The 22,093-nt window shown below is 44.0% G+C and overlaps 1 protein-coding gene across 1 annotated transcript in view; it reads right to left on the bottom strand.

Annotated features, from left to right (window-relative positions):
- Window positions 1-22,093, bottom strand: part of MOCOS (molybdenum cofactor sulfurase) — an 869,883-nt gene that overhangs the window by 125,721 nt on the left and 722,069 nt on the right. The window contains exon 10 of the mRNA XM_044295461.1: window positions 8,699-8,803. Coding sequence (XP_044151396.1) covers window positions 8,699-8,803 — 105 coding nt within the window. The remainder of the gene's footprint in view (window positions 1-8,698; window positions 8,804-22,093) is intronic.

Raw genomic sequence — 22,093 nt, 5'->3', positions numbered from 1 at the left:
GCTTTATTGAAAATAAAGCTGTAAGGCAAAAGTCCAAACGGATGGCTAAACCGAAGCAGGGTCTTGCGAAACCAGAGATCAGGAACCAACAGGGTAGTCAGACGAAGCCAGGATCAGGAATCAGCAGGGTAGTCAGACGAAGCCAGGATCAGGAACCAGAAGCAGCAGCAGTCTTAGAAGCATGTGAGCACAGGAGGACCAAGCAGGGAACTGAAGCCACAGACCTCCTATATATATGAGCTAGGCATCCAGCTCCTCCCAGTGGGAAGGAGGAGCCGCAGGGTGGGAGGCTACAAGAAACCCAGAAACCAAGATGGCCGCCAGCACATGTCAAACGAAGGAGAACAGCAAGGAGGTAAGACCATGACAAGTAATTAGTAAATCCTAAAAACCGCATCAGGGCTTTCTGATTTTTTTGGCCAGTCCCATTCCAGTACCGCACGGACCTTTTCGGAATCCATACGAAAACCGGAGGCAGAAAGCAAGTACCCCAAAAACAGCAGCTTCTGAACAGCAAACACACATTTTTACAACTTAGCATACAATTTATTCTCCCGAAGGATCAATAATACAGTTGAGCAGACACCTGGATGTTCGGGTTCGACGGGTTCGGCCTAACTTTGGAAAAAATTTCGAGTTCGGGACCCGAACTTGACCCGAATTTGACCCCGAACCCGAATCCCATTGAAGTCAATGGGGACCAAACTTTTGAGCACTAAAAAGGCTGTAAAAATGTAATGGAAAGGGCTAGAGGGCTGCAAATGGCGTCAAAATGTGGTTAAGAGCATGGCAAGTGCTCTGCAAACAAATGTGGATAGGGAAATGACTTTAAATAACATAAAATACGTAAAAATAAAAAATTATAATCTTGATCTAGGAGGACCAGGTCCATATGGAGTAGGAGGTTGAGGAGGCGGGTGGATGTGGTGGTGTCGGTGGAAGCGGTGGTGGACAAGGAGGAAGCCTACACTGGTTTTTGGTTTAAAAATTTTATTTTTAAAATTAGGGTACACCCCAAAACATTGGGAAATATAAGCTGTGATAACCCCCTCTAGTCATGCTAAACACACGTTCAGACAATACACTGGCTGCAGTGCAGGTCATCACCTCCAAGGGGTAAAGGCCATGTGCTCAATTTGGAGACCCAGAAGTTGCAGGGGCTGACCCCTGTCAGTCAGTTTGTGTAGGCGTGTGCACACTTAGTGCCCCACCATGTCGCACGTCCCTGTGATGTTCACGATCCAATTTGATATATGCTCTATGAACTTTCGATGTTCTTTTATGCGCCTACCATTGTGATTACAGGTGGTGGGGAATCAGGGTTCCAGGCCGAAGAGGGAGTGTGAGAAAAAGACACCAAATTTAAGAGAGGATCAATTTTTTCAAATTTAAATTTTTAGTTAAAATATGGGAGAAATTATGAAAGCATAAAAGTGTGACAACTTTTCAAAGTTTAAGCATTGAATGTAAGGATGTGGTGCGCATTAATTACTAAATAATTAATTAAATTTTTTTTCCCTGTCACCTATGCATAGCAGGTGTTTATTCACCTAAAATTGTATAATGTCAAACCAATAATGTAACAGAAAAATTATTGAAATTTATTAAGCTGTCAACTAAGTAGAGGAGGGGTATATTATACCCAAAAATTAGTGAATTTCACAAAAAAAGTAACTGACAATTTTATTTTTTCGGTCTACTAGGTATAGGAGTGGTACATCACACCCAAAGATTGGTGAATTTCACCAGAATATATAACTGACAATTTTTTTTTTAACCTGTCTACTAGGTCCAGCAGTGGTACGATACACCCAAAAATTAGTTTATTTCGCCAGAAAATGTAACTGACAATTTTATTTTAGTTATTTTTACCGTTCCACTAGGTATAGCAGTGGTACTATACACACCAAAATTGGTGAATTTCACCCTAAAATGTAAATGACTATTTATTTTTTAAACGGCTTATTAGGTATAGCAGTGGTACCATACACCCAAAAATTGTTAATTTCACCATAAAATGTAACTGACCATTTTTGTTTTTTTACCGGTCTACTACATATAGCAGTGGTACTATACACCCAAAAATAGGTGAATTTCACCCAAAAATTTAAATGACAAAGTAGTGAAATGATATAAAATAAAACACATACAAAAAAAAAATAATGATTTATGAGGTGGAGTTCCATATGGAGTAGGAGTTTGAGGAGGCGGTGGACGTAGAGACGTGTGCACACATACTGCTCCACCATGTTGGTGAAATGCTGCCTCCTGCTAAGACATTCCATATCAGCTGGTGGTGCTGGTTGTTGTGGCGTGCTGACAAAGCTTTTCCACCTTTCGGCCATGCTAACCCTGCCTTCTGAGGTGCTGGTGATGCCACAGCTGTGTTGGCGACCTATACCTTGTCCTCGCCTTGAGCTTCCACTGTGCCTCGCTGTCAGGTGGGAATGCCACCAGCAGCAGTTCTACCAGCGTGCGCTTGTACTCGTGCATCTTACGATCATGCTCCAGTGATGGAATTAAGGACGGTACGTTGTCCTTGTAACGGGGATCCAGCAGAGTGGCCACCCAGTAATCAGCACAAGTTAGAATGTGGGCAACTCAGCGGTCGTTGCGGAGACACTGCAGCATGTAATCGCTCATGTGTGCCAGGCTGCCCAGAGGCAACGAAAAGCTGTCCTCTGTGGGAGGTGTATTGTTTGTGTCCTCTGTATCCCCCATCCACGCACCAGTGATGGCGATGAGCTGGTCTGGGTGCCACCCTGCTGTGAACATAGTTCCTCCACCTCCATCTCCTCTCCTCATCCTCCAGATCTGTGCCCTGGCTGGACAATTGTGTACCTTGGGTTTGTGGGTGCAGGAACCCACCCTCTGAGCCACTTGGGAATGACTGGCCGGAAACCCTACAAAATGATCCCTCTTCTTCCTCCTCCTCCTGTGCCACATCCTCTTCCACATCGCCAGAAGCGTTTTTTCAAGGAGGCATAGAAGCGGGATAGTAACGCTGAGAACGGCGTTATCGGCACTGGCCATGTTGGTGGAGTACTCGAGACAGCGCAACAAGGAACACAGGTCTCGCATAGAGGCCCAGTCATTGGTGGTGAAGTGGTGCTGTTCCGCTGAGCGACTCACCCGTGCGTGCTGCAGCTGAAACTCCACTATCGCCTGCTGCTGCTCGCACAGTCTGGCCAGCATGTGCAAGGTGGAGTTTCACCTTATGGGCACGTCGCATGTGAACGGGAAGGCTAAAGTTACGCTGCAACGCTGACAGGCAAGCAGCAGGGTAAGAACACTGAAAGCGCGCCCAGACGGCCCGCACTTTATGCAGCAGCTCTGACATATTGGGGTAAGTTTTAAGGAATCTCTGCACCACCAAAATTAGCACATGCGCCAGGCAAGGGATGTGCGTCAAACCGGCTAGTCCCAGAACTGCTACAAGAGTTCACCCATTATCGCACACCACCAGGCCGGGCTTGAGGCTGACTGGCACAAACCACTCATCGGTCTGTTGTTCAAGGTCCGTCCATAGCTCCTGCGCGGTGTGGGGTTTGTCCCCCAAACAGATAAGTTTTAAAACTGCCTGCTGTCGTTTACATCTGGCTGTGCTGAAGTTGGTGGTGAAGGTGTTATGCTGACTGGATGAGGAGCTGGTAGAGGATGAGGAAGCAGAGTAGGAGGAGGAGAAAGCAACAGTAGGCAAACTGGACATGCGCCAAACTGCTATCCGCCTCAGCCCAGCCGCCACTGCATTTACCCAGTGTGCTGTTATGGAGATATAACGGCCCTGACTGTGCTTACTGGTCCACGTATCCGTAGTCAGGTGTACCTTGCTACAGATGGCGTTGCGCAGTGTACACCTGATTTTGTCCCCTACTTGGTTGTGAAGGGAAGGGATGACTCGCCTTGAAAAGTAGTGGCAGCTGGGAACGACGTACTGTCGGACAGCCACCGCCAAAAGGCCTCCACCAGACGGAATGACAGCATTTCAAAGGCAAATAATTTAGAAATGCTGGCATTCAGGGCTAGGCATCGCGGGTGGGTAGGGGGTACTTCCTCTTCCTCTCCAGCGTTTGGGATATGGAGAGCTGAACGATTCCGTGGGACATTGTGGAGATGCTTGGTGACCCAGGTGTTGGTGTTGCTGGCAGATCCTCTGTTTGTGGGGTGCCAGGTGGCACTGTTACTCCAGAGGTGGATGAAGAAGCCGCGACTGCAGCAGAAGAGGAAGCAGGAGGAGCCAGAGACCTTTCTTGGTTTTTGAGGTGTCTACTCCACTGCAGCTCATGCTTTGCACTTAAATTCCTGGTCATGGAGGTGTGCTCAGGTTGAGAACGGTTATGCCACTCGTGTCTTGTCGTCAGCACATTGTCTGAAGAACTGCCACTCCAGGGAACTCCTTGGAGCTGGCTTTGGTGTGCTTAGTCCCTTGCTGCGGTGGGCAGTTGGAGGCGTACTGTATAGAGGATGGCCACTACGCTTTTTCACCCTGCTCCCTCTTTTGCTGTGCTGGTGACTCTGTGTGACCACCGCCTCTTCCTCTGAACTACATTGGTCACTCGCATGACCTTGATTCCATGTGGGGTAGAGGACCTCATCGTCCTCCACATCATCTTCCACCCAGTCTTCACCCCTGCCTTCCTTATTGGTCTGCGCACTTTCGAAAGCCTCATCAGTTGGCACCTGTGTTTCGTCATCATCCGAGACGTGCTGCGATGGTCCTTCCATGTACTCATCTTGAAAGATAAGTGGTTGGGCATCGGTGCATTCAATCTCTTCCACTTCTGGGGCAGGCATGGCTAGGTGGATGGCCCTTGGAAACCCTGCTAACAGAGTCATCAAAAAGCAGAAGACACTGCTGCATGACTTGGGGCTCAGACTGTTTGGCTGATTTGCAAGACGGTGAGGTGAAAGACTGATGGACTTCGGCTGCAGGTGCCAACTGTGGTCTTTCACTAGGCAACCCAATCTACTATCTCCTGTACTTGTTCAGGCCTCACCATTCGTAGAGCCTCATTAGGCCCGACCAAATACCACTGCAGGTTCTGTTGCCTACTCGCACCTGAGGAAGGGTTTTCACTTGTGCGTGTAGCTGGTACAGATCGACTACATCCTCTCCCTGCAACAGGAGCTCCACCAGCAGCACCATGACCTGGGCCACGTCCTTTATTTGACACTCTTCTCATATTTCTCGAATTTAGGATCTTGCCCTAAATGGGTGTTTAATTAATAGTAGAATAGAACGACAGTATATAAATGGTGTATCTCACACGGCCTGACCCACAGTAGGCCTCAATTAAAGATTTCTTTGCCCAAAATGGCAGTATTTTAATTACCTGAATCAAACCCCTGTATTTAAAGGGTGTATCTCACACGGTCTGACCCACGGTAGGCCTGTATTAAAGATTTGTGCACCGAATGGCGGTATTTCAAATATCTGAATATAACCCAAATGTATAAAGGGTTTATCTCACAATGACATATGCAGCAAAGGCTGCCAAATAATCTTTCTGGGCCCAAATGGGTGTTTGTTTAATAACTGAATATGGAAGCAGTATATAAACCAGGAATTTTCAAACGTTAATATGCTGCAAGGCCTGAAATATTGTGTATTTTGCCCCAAAAAGGGTGTTTTATTAATGAAAGAATATAAGCCCTGTATATACAGGATGTATCTCACACGTTCTGACCCACAGTTGGCCTCAATTAATGATTTGTGCACCAAATGGTGGTACTTCAAATCTCTGAATATAACCCAAATGTATAAAGGGTGTATCTCACGATGACATATGCAGCAAAGGTTACCAAATAAACTATTTTGGTCCAAACGGGTGTTTGTTTAATAACTGAATATGGTAGCAGTATATAACCCAGGAATTTCAACCGTCAAGATGCTGCAAGGTCTGAAATACAGTCCTGATCAAAAGTTTAAGACCACTTGAAAAATGGCCAAAAAATCTTATTTAGCATGGCTGGATCTTAACAAGGTTCGAAGTAGAGCAACAATGCAACAATAAGAAATGGGAGTGATACAAAACATTTTTTGAGCATTCAATTTAATGAAAACAACGAATAAACTGAAACAGGCTGTTTTTCAGCTGATCAAAAGTTTAGGCCCACTTGAGGCAAAGACTCTCTCCTATTCTCTCCCTGAAATCACCAGCAGCATCCTCTCCCTACACGAAGCACAGAAAAGTGACGTGCAGCGCTACGTGACTCCAGCTTATATAGAGGCTAGGTCACATGCTACACTGGTCAATCACAGCCATGCCATTAGTAGGCATGGCTGTGATGGCTTCTAAGGTCATACAATTAACCGCTTGTTGATTGGCTGCTCTGCAGCCTTTCAAAAAGCGCCAAGAAAGCACCGAACCCAAACTTTTACTGAAATGTTCAGGTTCGGGTTTGCGCAACCCTAAAAAGGAGGTGTTTTGTACCCCGAAAAATTTGTTTATGTCACAACAGAAATAACAGACCAATCACAGCCATGCCAATACTAGGTATGACTGTGATGGCCTCAAAGTGCCCACAGTTTAAAAGCTTGTTGATTGGCTGCACTGCAGCCTTTTATGAAACTTTATTACTCACGGTTTGAGTACCAGGACATTATGGTCAGGTCCGTAAATATTTTTAGACATCAACACAATTCTAACATTTTTTGCTCTATACACCACCACATTGGATTTGAAATGAAACACACAAGATGTTCTTTAACTGCAGACTGTCAGCTTTAATTTGAGGGTATTTACATCCAAATCAGGTGAACAGTGTAGGAATTACAACATTTTACATATGTGCCTCCCACTTGTTAAGGGACCAAAAGTAATGGGACAATTTGCTTCTCAGCTGTTCCATAGCCAGGTGTGTGTGTTATTCCCTCATTATCCCAATTACAATGAGCAGATAAAAGGTCCAGAGTTAATTTCAAGTGTGCTATTTGCATTTGAAATCTGTTGCTGTCAACTCTTAAAATGAGATCCAAAGAGTTCTATCAGTGAAGCAAGCCATCATTAGGCTGAAAAAAACAAAACAAACCCATCAGAGAGCTAGCAAAAACATTAGACGTGGCCAAAACAACAGTTTAGAACGTTCTTAAAAAGAAGGAACGCATGAGTGAGCTCAGCAACACCAAATAACCCAGAAGACCACGGAAAACAACTGTGGTGGATGACCGAAGATTTATTTGCCTGGTGAAGAAAACACCCTTCACAGTTGGCCAGATCAAGAACACTCTCCAGGAGGTAGGTGTATGTGTGTCAAAGTCAACAATCAAGAGAAGACTTCACCAGAATTCACCAGAATACAGAGGGTTCACCACAAGATGTAAACCTTTCTGAAGTGTTTCGGGCAATATTATCTGCTCATATTCAGCCAAATGCTTCAGAACTCATTGGACGGCGCTTCACAGTGCAGATGGACAATGACCCAAAGCATACTGCAAAAGCAACCAAAGAGTTTTTTAAGGGAAAGAGGTGGAATGTTATGCAATGGCCAAGTCAATCACCTGGCCTGAATCCGATTGAGCATGCATTTCACTTGCTGAAGACAAAACTGAAGGGAAAATGCCCCAAGAACAAGCAGGAACTGAAGACAGTTGCAGTAGAGGCCTGGCAGAGCATCACCAGGGATGAAACCCAGCGTCTGGTGATGTCTATGCGTTCCAGACTTCAGGCTGTAATTGACTGCAAAGGATTTGCAACCAAGTATTAAAAAGTGAAAATGTGATTTATGATTATTATTCTGTCCCATTACTTTTGGTTCCTTAAGAAGTGGGAGGCACATATGCAAACTGTTGTAATTCCTACACTGTTCACCTGATTTAGATGTAAATGCCCTCAAATTAAAGCTGACAGTCTGCAGTTAAAGCAGATCTTGTTTGTTTTATTTCAAATCCATTGTGGTGGTGTATAGAGCCAAAAATGTTAGAATTGTGTTGATGTCCCAATATTTATGACTTTATGTATAATTCACACATCAGTGTTTTGGTTAGTGATTTCCAACAGTGATTGTGAGCCAAAACCAGAATTGAAGCCTCTACAAACATAAGGTATAAGGGAAAGATCTGCACCTGTTCTGTGTGAGACCTGCACCTGGTTTTGGCTTGCAATCACTGATGGAAATCCCTAACCAAAACACTGACATGTGAATAAGGCATTATCCTTGTGATCTAGAGTCCAGAAGAAAGAAAGTTAATTTGTTAGACAGTCTACTAGTCCACCTGTCCTACCCAGTAGGCTGATGCTCAGGGGACCGCCTGCGCCTTCCTGTCAGCCAGCCAGTGGAAGTTTTTGGGGATGTATTTTGTGCTGCTGGTGGCAGCATTTTGTGATGGACTGTAGTATTTGACTCTGTTGGGGTGGTATAATGTGTCACAACTAAAAAAAATCACAAAAGGGTGGCGTTTAGGACAAGTTAAATATATATATATATATATATATATTTTTTTTTTTTTTTTTATTTATTTATTTATATATATATATAGTATATAGTGTTCAGGTGTCAATTAAAACTCCACCTGTCTACAGGGGGAATAATTACTCATATATTGTGCTCCTGTAAAGGACTTTAAGTAAAAGAAGGATTTCATGTACAGTAGATCTTGCACTAAAATCCAAGTGAGAAAAAAGCCATCTGAACAGAACATACCCTAAGGGAAGTAAATAAAGCATTTAGGTAAAATCAAGTTTGAAGTTATACTAACCTTTCCTTCTCTGCTGGATGCCAGTGTTTGAAATATCTCTCTCTTCTTTTCACCAGTTGTCTGATTAATACAGATAATTTGGCATCTGGTACATTTTCCTGAAACCTAAAAGAAAACATTAAGAGCTAACTGCATACTGCTGCTATTTTGAACTAAATAATACACAATGCAGTACACTTCTAAGCTCCCTCTAGTGCTGGCAAAATCTTGTCATATAGCTATGTAAGTATGAAGTGAACTCAGAGCTTTGTATAAAAAAAAACACAAGCCTGTTATGATATTAATATTTTGCATTTTGGATAGGGCATCAATGTCTGATTAGGGGGAGTCCAACTTGTTGCACCACTACTAAGATGCCATGTGCCTCGGTAAACAATGAAGGTGATTAGAGATGAACAAACCAGTTTGTAATGAACAGGGTTTATGAGCTACCCAAAATTGTGTCTGCAAGCCGAACCCAAAGCTTTTCAGGTTTGCATCGGATGAATCCTGTAAAATGGCACACAGCACCATTTCACTGCACATGTTGGTGAGAAAAACCATGAGGGAGGAATAAGGATGCTCAAATGACTCTAAGAAGAAGTGTGTATGTGGGGGGAAGGGGGGGGCAGGGGCTTTCCCTTATTGGGTTAAAGACTGACAGACACCCTGGATGAGCCAATCAGTGGGGCGAATCAGCGGGGCGTAAAGCAAGAACTAGCCATAGCGGAATCACAAGAATTAGGGCTATGAATTAGGATGCAAGGGTATAGCAGAAAATGATCTAATTAACTGTGAACACCTTCTATTCTAGTGTCAGGGACACTGAAGGGAAAGCCTAGAAAGAATAAAGAGAAGAAAGAATAATAATTGTATAGAATAGGGAAGGGCAGGGGAAGCTTTTCAGTGAGGAGCTGAGTGTGGGTATGCCTGGAAAAGGCAGTGCCTTCTAGCTGTGGTTATTGCCTTATAATTATAATAAAACTGCAGCAGAAACTCATAAGCAGACTCCTGCAAAAACATTTCTTTTTTTCTCATTTGAACAGAAATACAGCAGTTTTTCTCCAAATCTGAGGATTCCCTAAACTTATTGTCAGCTTATTCCCAGTACAATTAACATTATGCTGCAGTGCTGACTGTTGAACAATTAGTGCACATTTCTTTTTCTGTCTTATAAGTATCGCACACTAACGATTGCACCACTGGAGCTGTGGGTATTGTAAATTTATTTTTCAGTGCTTCATATCCATCTGTGCTAAATGAGTTGTATTGTGGTAGAAGCTTTTTATGGCAATAACTAGGCTTGAGTGAATCAAGCTTGGAATCATAAGTTGTTTTTAATGCGGTTTCCGTATAGTATTAAAAAGTATAGGCTAAAGTAGGCAAATTCGTATCGCCCAAAGTCGTGTGAATTACTTCAGTATTCCTATCTGCATCTTTAAAAACATTTTAAAATAGGAATCCAAAGTTGGGTTTTGTACTGGCTGGTACCTTGGTGATGGTGAGTACAATAAAGGAATTCAAGAGGGGCCTGGATGTATTTCTGGAGTGTAATAATATTACAGGCTATAGCTACTAGAGAGGGGTCGTTGATCCAGGGAGTTATTCTGATTGCCTGATTGGAGTCGGGAAGGAATTTTATATACCCCCAAAGTGGGGAAAATTGGCTTCTATCTCACTTTTTTTTTTTTTGCCTTCCTCTGGATCAACTTGCAGGATGACAGGCCGAACTGGATGGACAAATGTCTTTTGCGGTCTTATGTACTATGTTACTATGTTACTATGTTACTATGTTACTATGTAACGCGACTTCAAAATCTTGTTTTAAAATGTATTTTAATGATGCAGAAAGCAATACCGAACTATTTCATCGAAGTCTCGCACGACTTCGGGCGATACAAATTTTACCTACATGGAGCCAATACATTTTAATGCATTAAAACTGAAGTTTTTAAACAAAGAGCTTGATTTGCTCAAGCTTAGCAATATCGCCACCTGCTGTGCTGAGCTATTGTTTTTTTTTCAGTGCATCATATCTGTATTGTTTTTACAAAACAATAACATTTTTAAACCAGCAAAATTGACTCAAAATTACACTGTACACAGAAATCAAACCATGTTCCTTGCACAAGTAACGTGTTTGTGTGGGGGGAGGAGGGTTAACTATTGTACAAGGATGCAATACGTGTTTTACAATCTAGAGGGTACCTTTTTTAAATCCCTGCCGAAATCTATGACAGGGCATCTCCAGACAGTTCATGTGTTGGTGTGGGTGCAAAAATAGCAATACAACACGTGTTTTACAATCCAGAGGGTAGCATTGTAAATCTCTGAATTGTGACAAGGGTACCCGAAGTAGAGTCCCCTTTTTAAATACACACACACTCACAGGCCTAGAGGGCCCTTTTTTTGTTTTAAAAGAGAAATATATCCTTGCTTGGAGCTGTGTCCTAGTAATTGAAATGACACTTCCCTGTCATAAAGATAAGGATGGGAGCTTCAAAAGTCTCCTCCCAAGGGTCATCATAAAATACTGGATCCTGGGATAACATTAGCCAGACGTCTTGACTACAATCACAGCAGGGAACCAGGGAAAGATGGGAAAGCAACCCATTGAACCTTTGAGGGACTCGAAAGGTAGTCATTTTTCATATCTCTGGTCGTAAGCATATTCTGCACTACGTGGACCAGTGCAATCACAGAGATATCAAAGAGTATGTTCTTGTGCCCTTGGGAGGATAAAAAGACAGCTTTAAGCCGTCCTGGAGAACCACAAGCCCCAGCAGAGTCAAGTTTGGTCTTGTTAAACTTGTAAAAACATAAAGGTCAGTAATACCTAAATGTCATAGCTGTATTTAGTGGTTCCACAGAACTGTGGGCTCAGCCAGAATAAGGACTAAGGCTGACCTTAGCTGGGTCATAAACCTTGCTGACACCTTCTTGATCCTGCCCACACGTTTGTATCATTGGTAGGCAGAATTGATGGCACCTCCGGTTTTAGAACTGTTATAAGATGCTGTCAGGGCATTGTATGGAACCCTGCCTTGCCTTAACACCTGGACTTGTATCGCATTCTGAATGTCAGTGCTCAGGGTCCACTGACATTATACCAATCGGATTGCACAACCTCTTCAAGGACTGAAACAGAGAAACCTAAGTATACCTTTAATCTATTATCCCTTTTATTTTAACTGTCGTGAATTACTATCACCTTGAATAATTATTATCTAGAATAGTCAATTTTTCAGTAAATGTATATATACACTGTTTTTCTGTTTAACTCCGGAAAGTCTTCCGTGTTCTAAGTAAAGGAATTAACAAATCCTGTCTCTGAAGAGAGTAACGTTACCATTTTGTGTGAGAAAGGTCATTTAGATTTTTGCTTGGCTGAACGATTGCGATCGGTCAGCAAGCGGTACCTGGCTCATTCCCTGCTCTGCGTGAGGGTGAGTGACCGGTAGTTGGTTCATGTGCCGTTAAAACACGTGGTGGCAGTATACCGAATTGTATCTATAAAGGTTTATCCGGAAGTTAACCACCCCTTGTCACGTGTGGGATCCGTCTGCGTACAGGTACGCTCTTAACAACTGGTGGCAGCGGTGGGATGTTCTGTATGCTTAGAGCATTAGTGCATGAGTTATGAATGTAACTTTGCACTAAAGGTTGAAACCTAGAAGACAAGGCACAGTGCATTAGTTTTTATATAGTGATAATTCACAAACAGTACCCTCCCATTTTTCTAGTTTTCCTGTCCTATCTTTTGTTTGGCAATGATGGCCGAATCAGTGAATTATGACTCCATGAGCGTGGCTGATGTTATAATTTTGTGCGAGCATATAGGCATCGATGTATGTAGAAGAGTTATGTGCATTGAGGGGTCAAGTCTCACCCCCTCTGAGTACAACTCTGGCTTATACGCCCCAGCAGGAGGGAACCAGTGCTGAACCTGGGAGACAGGTGAATCATATCGTGGCCAGCCCTTACCACCCACAAACAAACTGCCTGTGTGAGCGCTTCAACAGGACATTTAAACAGATGCTAAAGACGTTTGTGGTGTCGCAAGGGAGGGACAGGGACCGGTATCTGCCTTACTTGCTATTTGCCTACAGAGAAGTCCCCCAGGAGTCAACTGGGTTTTTGCCTTTCGAACTCCTGTATGGTAGACGAGTAAGAGGCCCCCTAGACCTAATCCGAGAGTCTTGGGAATATAAGGTTGCCGGAACTGAGGTCTTTGTGGTAGACTATGTACTCAGGTTCCGAGACAAAATGGAGACACTTGTTGGTATGGTCAAAGAGAATATGGCGCAGGCCCAGAGTAAGCAAAAACAGTGTTATGACGCACTGCTAGAGAGCGGATATACCAGGAGGGTCAAATGGTATATGTTATTTGACAGAACAAACTGAAGGCCGCATGGGAGGGGCCATACCCAATTGTAAAGTGTCTGAACAAGGTGAATTATGTGGTGAGCCTTGGAGAAGGAGGTAGACGACTGAAAATGTTTCATGTAAACATGCTCAAGGAGCATCATGAAAGAGCCCCACATGTCATGCCAGTCTGCAGCCTGCCTGAGAGGGAGGAGGCTGACCCCCTGCTAGATCTGTGGCCCGACACTCGAGAGTTGGGAGCTGACTTAAACATCAACCCACAACTGTCGCCCCAACAGAAATCCCAGCTTTTGGAAGTGCTGACCGCTCACCATGACACTTTTACAGTAATACCTGGGAGGACACACCTTTGCAGTGCACCATGTGGACACAGGTACACATTCTCCCACCAAGCAGTCTGCCTACCGTGTCTCTTTAGAGGTTCAGGCAGACATCAGGAAGGAAATTTAAGAGATGTTGCAGTTAAGGGTCATACAGAAATCCCACAGCGCTTGGGCCTCACTGGTGGTTCTGGTCCCTAAGAAAGATTGAACAACCAGGTTCTGCGTGGATTATCGGAAACTGAATGCCATCACAACCTCTGATGCTTACCCCATGTCCAGGATCGATGAATTGTTAGATTAGTTGGTCGGCGCCGGCTACCTGACAATCATGGTCCTGAGCAGGGGGTACTGGCAGATTCCCCTAACCTCAGAGGCTCAGGATAAGTCTGCCTTCATCACCCCTTTCGGCTTACACAAATTTACGTTAATGCCATTTGGGATGAAGAATGCTCCAGCCACCTTTTCAGAGGTTTGTGAATGACTTGCTGGAAGGACTAGAAGGATGTGCGGTCGCCTACTTAGACGACATCGCAGTGTTCAGCCCCACGTGGGAGGAGCACCTAGTGCACCTGTCACAAGTGCTGGACAAACTTGCAGCGGCTGGACTGACGGTTAAGCCTAGCAAGTGCCAGCTGAGTATGAATAAAGTACACTACTTAGGACACAGAGTAGGAGGAGGCACACTGAGACCTGAGACATCATGAAATGGCCCACCCCTCTCACCAAGAAGCAGGTTACTGCACAGATTGATACGACAACCGCCATATTCCTAGACTTACAATTAATGGTTCACAATAATCATATTTAAACTAGCACACGGATCCGTTAATGGTTGCATACTGTGTATCGTTTTGGAGGTAGCCGTGGATTCATCTAGTTTAGGGCAGGAGGGTGCCAAAATTTGTTTTAGAGTTTTTGCCCTCCAATATGTCATATGTGGTGATCTGGGTACAGAGCAGCCACTAATTGGGTCCTTTAAAAGTATTGGCCAGTGTTGTTTCAGTATTGAGCTAATCTTATTATGAGAAGAGGTATATCGAGTGATGAAATTATAAACTTATTTATTGCTTTCATGGGTCTGTGTTTTCTTTTTCTCTACTTTATGTTTGAGAAGTAGACCATCTTTTTGAGTTTCTTTTTTTGAGGATTGAATCAGAGATAAGACCCTCCCGATTTTTCCAAAAATCTAGACCTGAGAATTTCTATTTGGTCCTTCATTATTGTGTCGTTGGAGCTGTTTTTTTGTATTCTCCTTATATGACCATAAGGTATGTTGCGTTTACAATTATAATAATGGCAGCTTTTATAGTCTAGGTAGCTGTTAGCATCCAAACTTTTAAAGTGTGTGCTAGTTTCAATCCGATTATTGTGAACCACTAATTGTAAGTCTAGGAATATGGTGGTTGTCGTATCAATCTGTGCAGTAAAACTCAAATTCCAATCATTCTGATTAATATTTAAAATTAATTTGTCTAAAAGTTCCCGTTTGCCTTGACAAAAAAAATAATATTGTCTATGTACCATTTATATAACTTAATATTGGGGTGTTGCATAAAACCAAATTGTTCTTTGAAAGCTCCCATAAAAAGATTTGCATAGGATGGGGCGAATTTTGCCCCCATGACTGTACCCCATTTTTGAATGTAAAAACTGACATTAAAACTGAAATAATTGTGATGTAGAATATAAGATATAGAGTCTAAGATGAACCTGTTCTGTGTGCAGGGCAACCTAGCTCATGGATTATATTGCTGTATAAGGATGCTACATCAAGTGTTACCCATAACATGTTTTCCTCCCATTTAAAGTCTTTCATGGTTAAAATCATTTGGCCCGAATCTCGGAGATAAGAGGGTAGGCCTACTACAAATTTCTGTAGCAGGTTGTCTACATAGGCTGATAAGTTAGATGTTATGGAATTGATTCTGGATATAATTGGCCGACCGGGAGGGTTGGTGAGGGATTTGTGTATTTTGGGTAAATAATAAAAATACGATATGGATGGGTGTTCGATTAACAAGTAGTATCTTTTTTGTTTCATGATAATTTTGTTTACATAGCTTGAGTCAATTAGTGTGTTAAGTTGTCTACTGAACTCTTTGGTTGGATCTTTTTGAAGTTCACAATAGTAAGTGTTGTCTGAGAGGATGTTAAGAGCTTCTTTGTGATAGTCTTCTGTGTTGAGAATGACTATCTCCCCCCCCCCCTTTCTTGTCTGCATTTTTAATTACTATATTTTCATTTTTGGATTGCTCAGTAATTGTTTTTCTTTGTACTTTAGATAGATTGTGTTTGTCATATTTGTTATCTTCATTTGAAAAGGTTGCTTTAAGATTGCCAAGGAATAGATTGTAGAAGGTTTCAATGTGGGAATCTCTACTCTTTAGTGGATACAAGGTAAATTTGGGTTTTAGTGAAGAATAGATGGGTGAGTAAAATAATTAATTGACTAGAAAGTCAATAACAGAATTCTCCTCTTTGTCTGTAGGGGTAGGGGGGATGGGGGGTAGAATACTGTTGGCTCTTTGTGCTGAAATGGCATTGAATTGTTAATTTCTGAGTATATTGATTTAGATCAACAAATAATTCGAAGGGTTTTGACCTTTGCTAGGGCAGAAGGAAAGTCCTCTGCTGAGTACTTACTGTATATTTCCTCTTTTAAAAAAAATATAGTCTGAGAGGTTGAAAATGCCCTTTAGTTTGAGGTTTTCCATTATGCTTTCTTGTGGTGTGCTTTTTGAATTTTGGGAGGATGTGGGCAAGCTTTTTTGTTTACAGGGTCACTTTTTTCCACCTCTACATCCCCTTCTTCTATGTTTGCCCCTATTTTTATTTTTAGCTGGTTGTGTATTGGGCTGCAGAAGAGTGTCATTTTCTCCTGTGGATGAAGTGGTAGTGGGATATTGGATCATACTCCTGACTTCTGAGGTATTATTATTTATATTTTTTATTTTTTTAAGTAAATCAGCATACAAATTAATAGGGAGGGTGCAACTTCTTAGTGAAGTAATTAATAAACACAAACGTCACATTGGAAAGCAAGTCTTAATGCAGGACTAACAATTTTTTTACAATATGCTGTCGGATGGAGTCAGATCAATGATGAGGCGGGAAGGATGCAGCTAGTATACGAAGGGGGGAATGGATAGGAGTCCTGTCAAGGACTATAAATGTATAAAGGCTGGGGAGAGATGTTCCTTCCAACATTTTGACATAAGTGAACTTAAATGTCTTAGCTTCAAAATATCTTCCATTCTTGCCAGAGTTTGGCAAAATTCTGAAATCTCCTCATTTCCCAAGAGGATATTTCTTCAAATGTATGAATTTGGTCCACTTTAAAGAGCCAGTTTTCTATGGAGGGGGTGTCAGAAGATATATACCATCTAGATTGGCTAATAAATAAATTCATTAATTAATCGATCATCTCCATATTGAGATGTAGACTTAGGATATTATGAGGCTTCATTCTACCTACAGAAGAATCTAGACTCATAATCTAGCAAAGAATTAAATGATTTGTATATATATATATATATTGATAAAACCTTTTTCGCCAAGCTAAGTGATGGATTCCCACAGGAAAGACTTGTTTCAAGTCCTTCCCATTTAAGATATGATCTAGCAATGATCCTAGATCCCTGTTATTTGTCTTAATAGTCTTACCAAAGTCATATGTGTGAAAATAGTCCAGGATGGGGCGGAAGGATACAGTTATCTCTTCTAAGTTATATCCTTGATTGGATTTGCCCATGCCTGAAGTCATGTGATGTGTAGTTGGTTAGAGGGGGCCGGAATGTATTTAGCATTCCATATTCATGTCTAGGATTAGACATGCCCATCCTGTTATCATGAGGTTTTCTCTGAACAGAAGTAATATATATAACTTATGTTCCTACTTTGATATCCTAACCTAATAATAGCTTGGTTATAATGTGACAAGTTATTTCCATTCACATGTATTGTTAAGCTTGTAATGCTTTATATTAACGCTATATATATTAATTTGCATTTATCATTGTGTTTTATTTACTTATATATGTTTATAACCTTGTAACCAATAAATCTGCATATTTTTATCATACCTCTGTATTATTGTATAATGTAGAACTACATGTTTATCATTAACGTCATCTCACGTCAAAAAGAACTTATTTATCTGAGGAAATAGTCGGACTCAGATGTGAATTGTATCAATTAGGTTGTCTACAATTCACCAGGTCATGATTTTAAGAATTTATGACAAATTTTAGATTTTTTTTTTATGGTTAATTATTTTTATGACCATAATTAATAATTCTTAATTGAATTATTACAACCCGACATAAATGGAGGCCCCAGCGAGATGATTGATGAGATGACATATTAATGATAAATTGTCATGTATATTGTTGTTGGCATTAGAATGCTACAGCCAGATCATGTTTATAACCCTTAAAAGGGCGTGGTCTATACATAGTCAAAATTAATGTCCTGGTACTGAAGGGGTTAAGCCCATACCAGAACCGCAGATGAGTTGTTGCAGTAAAGTGTTATTACACGAATGCAACGAGTGCATGACATGTAAATAAACTCAGGAGTTGTTTGTCTATGCTAAACACAATTTATGTTTTTGTATCACCAGAAATTAATAGTAAATTGTCCCAAGATAGGGAACAGATGTAGGTCTCATTAGCCAAGGCGGTACAGGGTCCGGTTCTAGTCCTTTGTTTGACTCAGGAACCTTCCTATTAATTCCTGGCCAGTAGAGTTCCCAAAAATGTTCAGGTTCGGGATCCGAACCCGATCCGAACTTCGTCCCGAACCCGAACCCCATTGAAGTCAATGGGGACCCGAACTTTTTGGCACAAAAAAGGCTGTAAAACAGCCCAGGAAAGGGCTAGAGGGCTGCAAAAGGCAGCAACATGTAGGTAAATCCCCTGCAAACAAATGTGGATAGGGAAATGAATTAAAATAAAAATTAAATAAATAAAAATAAACCAAAATCAATTGGAGAGAGGTCCCATAGCAGAGAATCTGGCTTCCCGTCACCCACCACTGGAACAGTCCATTCTCAGATATTTAGGCCCCGGAACCCAGGCAGAGGAGAGAGGTCCCGTAACAGAGAATCTGGCTTCATGTCAGCAGAGAATTAGTCTGCATGTCATAGCAGAGAATGAGGCTTCACGTCAGCCACCACTGCAACAGTCCATTGGCATATATTTAGGCCCAGCACCCAGGCAGAGGAGAGAGGTCCTGTAACAGACAATCTGGCTTCATGTCAGCAGAGAATCAGTCTTCATGTCATAGCAGAGAATCAGGCTTCACGTCAGCCACCACTGCAACAGTCCATTGTCATAAATTTAGGCCCAGCACCCAGGCAGAGGAGAGAGGTCCCGTAACAGACAATCTGGCTTCATGTCAGCAGAGAATTAGTCTGCAAGTCATAGCAGAGAATGAGGCTTCACGTCAGCCACCACTGCAACAGTCCATTGGCATATATTTAGGCCCAGCACCCAGGCAGAGGAGAGAGGTCCTGTAACAGACAATCTGGCTTCATGTCAGCAGAGAATCAGTCTTCATGTCATAGCAGAGAATCAGGCTTCACGTCAGCCACCACTGCAACAGTCCATTGTCATAAATTTAGGCCCAGCACCCAGGCAGAGGAGAGAGGTCCCGTAACAGACAATCTGGCTTCATGTCAGCAGAGAATTAGTCTGCATGTCATAGCAGAGAATGAGGCTTCACGTCAGCCACCACTGCAACAGTCCATTGGCATATATTTAGGCCCAGCACCCAGGCAGAGGAGAGAGGTCCTGTAACAGACAATCTGGCTTCATGTCAGCAGAGAATCAGTCTTCATGTCATAGCAGAGAATCAGGCTTCACGTCACCCACCACTGTAAGAGTCCATTTTCATAAATTTAGGCCCAGCACCCAGGCAGAGGAGAGAGGTCGCGTAACAGAGGATCTGGCTTCATGTCAGCAGAGAATTAGTCTGCATGTCATAGCAGAGAATGAGGCTTCACGTCACCCACCACTGCAACAGTCCATTGCCATAAATTTAGGCCCAGCACCCAGGCAGAGGAGAGAGGTCCCGTAACAGAGGATCTGGCTTCATGTCAGCAGAGAATCAGTCTGCATGTCATAGCAGAGAATCGGGCTTCACGTCACCCAACATTGGAACAGTCCATTGGCATATATTTAGGCCCCGGCACCCAGACAGAGGAGAGGTTCATTCAACTTTGGTTAGCCTCGCAATATAATGGTAAAATGAAAATAAAAATAGGATTGAATGAGGAAGTGCCCTGGAGTCCAATAATATATGGTTAAGGGGAGGTAGTTAATGTCTAATCTGGACAAGGGACGGACAGATCCTGTGGGATCCATGCCTGGTTCATTTTTATGAACGTCAGCTTGTCCACATTGGCTTTAGACAGGCGGCTGCGTTTGTCTGTAATGACGCCCCCTGCCGTGCTGAATACACGTTCAGACAAAACGCTGGCCGCCGGGCAGGCCAGCACCTCCAAGGCATAAAAGGCTAGCTCTGGCCACGTGGACAATTTAGAGACCCAGAAGTTGAATGGGGCCGAACCATCAGTCAGTACGTGGCGGGGTGTGCACATGTACTGTTCCACCATGTTAGTGAAATGTTGCCTCCTGCTAACACGTTGCGTATCAGGTGGTGGTGCAGTTAGCTGTGGCGTGTTGACAAAAGTTTTCCACATCTCTGCCATGCTAACCCTGCCCTCAGAGGAGCTGGCATTGACACAGCTGCCTTGGCGACCTCTTGCTCCTCCTCTGCCTTGGCCTTGGGCTTCCACTTGTTCCCCTGTGACATTTGGGAATGCTCTCAGTAGCGCGTCTACCAACGTGCGCTTGTACTCGCGCATCTTCCTATCACGCTCCAGTGCAGGAAGTAAGGTGGGCACATTGTCTTTGTACCGGGGATCCAGCAGGGTGGCAACCCAGTAGTCCGCACACGTTAAAATGTGGGCAACTCTGCTGTCGTTGCGCAGGCACTGCAGCATGTAGTCGCTCATGTGTGCCAGGCTGCCCAGGGGTAAGGACAAGCTGTTCTCTGTGGGAGGCGTATCGTCATCGTCCTGCCTTTCCCCCCAGCCACGCACCAGTGATGGACCCGAGCTGCGTTGGGTGCCACCCCGCTGTGACCATGCTTCATCCTCATCCTCCTCCACCTCCTCCTCATCCTCGTCCTCCTCGTCCTCCAGTAGTGGGCCCTGGCTGGCCACATTTGTACCTGGCCTCTGCTGTTGCCAAAAACCTCCCTCTGAGTCACTTCGAAGAGACTGGCCTGAAAGTGCTAAAAATGACCCCTCTTCCTCCTCCTCCTCCTCCTCCTGGGCCACCTCCTCTTCCATCATCGCCCTAAGTGTTTTCTCAAGGAGACATAGAAGTGGTATTGTAACGCTGATAACGGCGTCATCGCCACTGGCCATGTTGGTGGAGTACTCGAAACAGCGCAACAGGGCACACAGGTCTCGCATGGAGGCCCAGTCATTGGTGGTGAAGTGGTGCTGTTCTGTAGTGCGACTGACCCGTGCGTGCTGCAGCTGAAACTCCACTATGGCCTGCTGCTGCTCGCACAGTCTGTCCAGCATGTGCAAGGTGGAGTTCCACCTGGTGGGCACGTCGCATATGAGGCGGTGAGCGGGAAGGCCGAAGTTACGCTGTAGCACAGACAGGCGAGCAGCAGCAGGATGTGAAGGCCGGAAGCGCGAACAGACGGCCCGCACTTTATGCAGCAGCTCTGACATGTCGGGGTAGTTGTGTATGAACTTCTGCACCACCAAATTCAGCACATGCGCCAAGCAAGGGATGTGCGTCAAATTGGCTAGTCCCAGAGATGCAACGAGATTTCGCCCATTATCACACACCACCAGGCCGGGCTTGAGGCTCACCGGCAGCAACCACTCGTCGGTCTGTTGTTCTATACCCCGCCACAACTCCTGTGCGGTGTGGGGCCTGTCCCCCAAACATATGAGTTTCAGAATGGCCTGCTGACGTTTACCCCAGGCTGTGCTGAAGTTGGTTGTGAAGGTGTGTGGCTGACTGGATGAGCAGGTGGAAGAAGAGGAGGAGGAAGCCGAGAAGGAGGAGGTGGCAACAGGAGGCAAAGAATGTTGCCCTGCGATCCTTGGCGGCGGAAGGACGTGCGCCAAACAGCTCTCCGCCTGGGGCCCTGCAGTGTGCAGTTAGGGAGATATAGCGTCCCTGACCGTGCTTACTGGTCCACGTATCTGTGGTTAGGTGGACCTTGCTACAGATGGCGTTGCGCAGTGCACACTTGATTTTATCGGATACTTGGTTGTGCAGGGAAGGCACGGCTCTCTTTGAGAAGTAGTGGCGGCTGGGAACAACATACTGTGGGACAGCAAGCGACATGAGCTGTTTGAAGCTGTCTGTGTCCACCAGCCTAAATGACAGCATTTCATAGGCCAGTAGTTTAGAAATGCTGGCATTCAGGGCCAGGGATCGAGGGTGGCTAGGTGGGAATTTACGCTTTCTCTCAAATGTTTGTGAGATGGAGAGCTGAACGCTGGCGTGTGACATGGTTGAGACGCTTGGTGACGGAGGTGGTGGTGGTGTTGGTGGTACATCCCCTGTTTGCTGGGCGGCAGGTGCCAACGTTCCTCCAGAGGCGGAGGAAGAGGCCGAGGCGGCAGCAGCAGAAGAGGCCGAGGCGGCAGCAGCAGAAGAGGTAGCAGGGG

The sequence above is a fragment of the Bufo gargarizans genome, chromosome 5 (assembly GCF_014858855.1).
Source record: "Bufo gargarizans isolate SCDJY-AF-19 chromosome 5, ASM1485885v1, whole genome shotgun sequence".
Lineage (NCBI taxonomy): Eukaryota > Metazoa > Chordata > Amphibia > Anura > Bufonidae > Bufo > Bufo gargarizans.
This window is presented reverse-complemented; position numbering and strand designations above follow the sequence as displayed.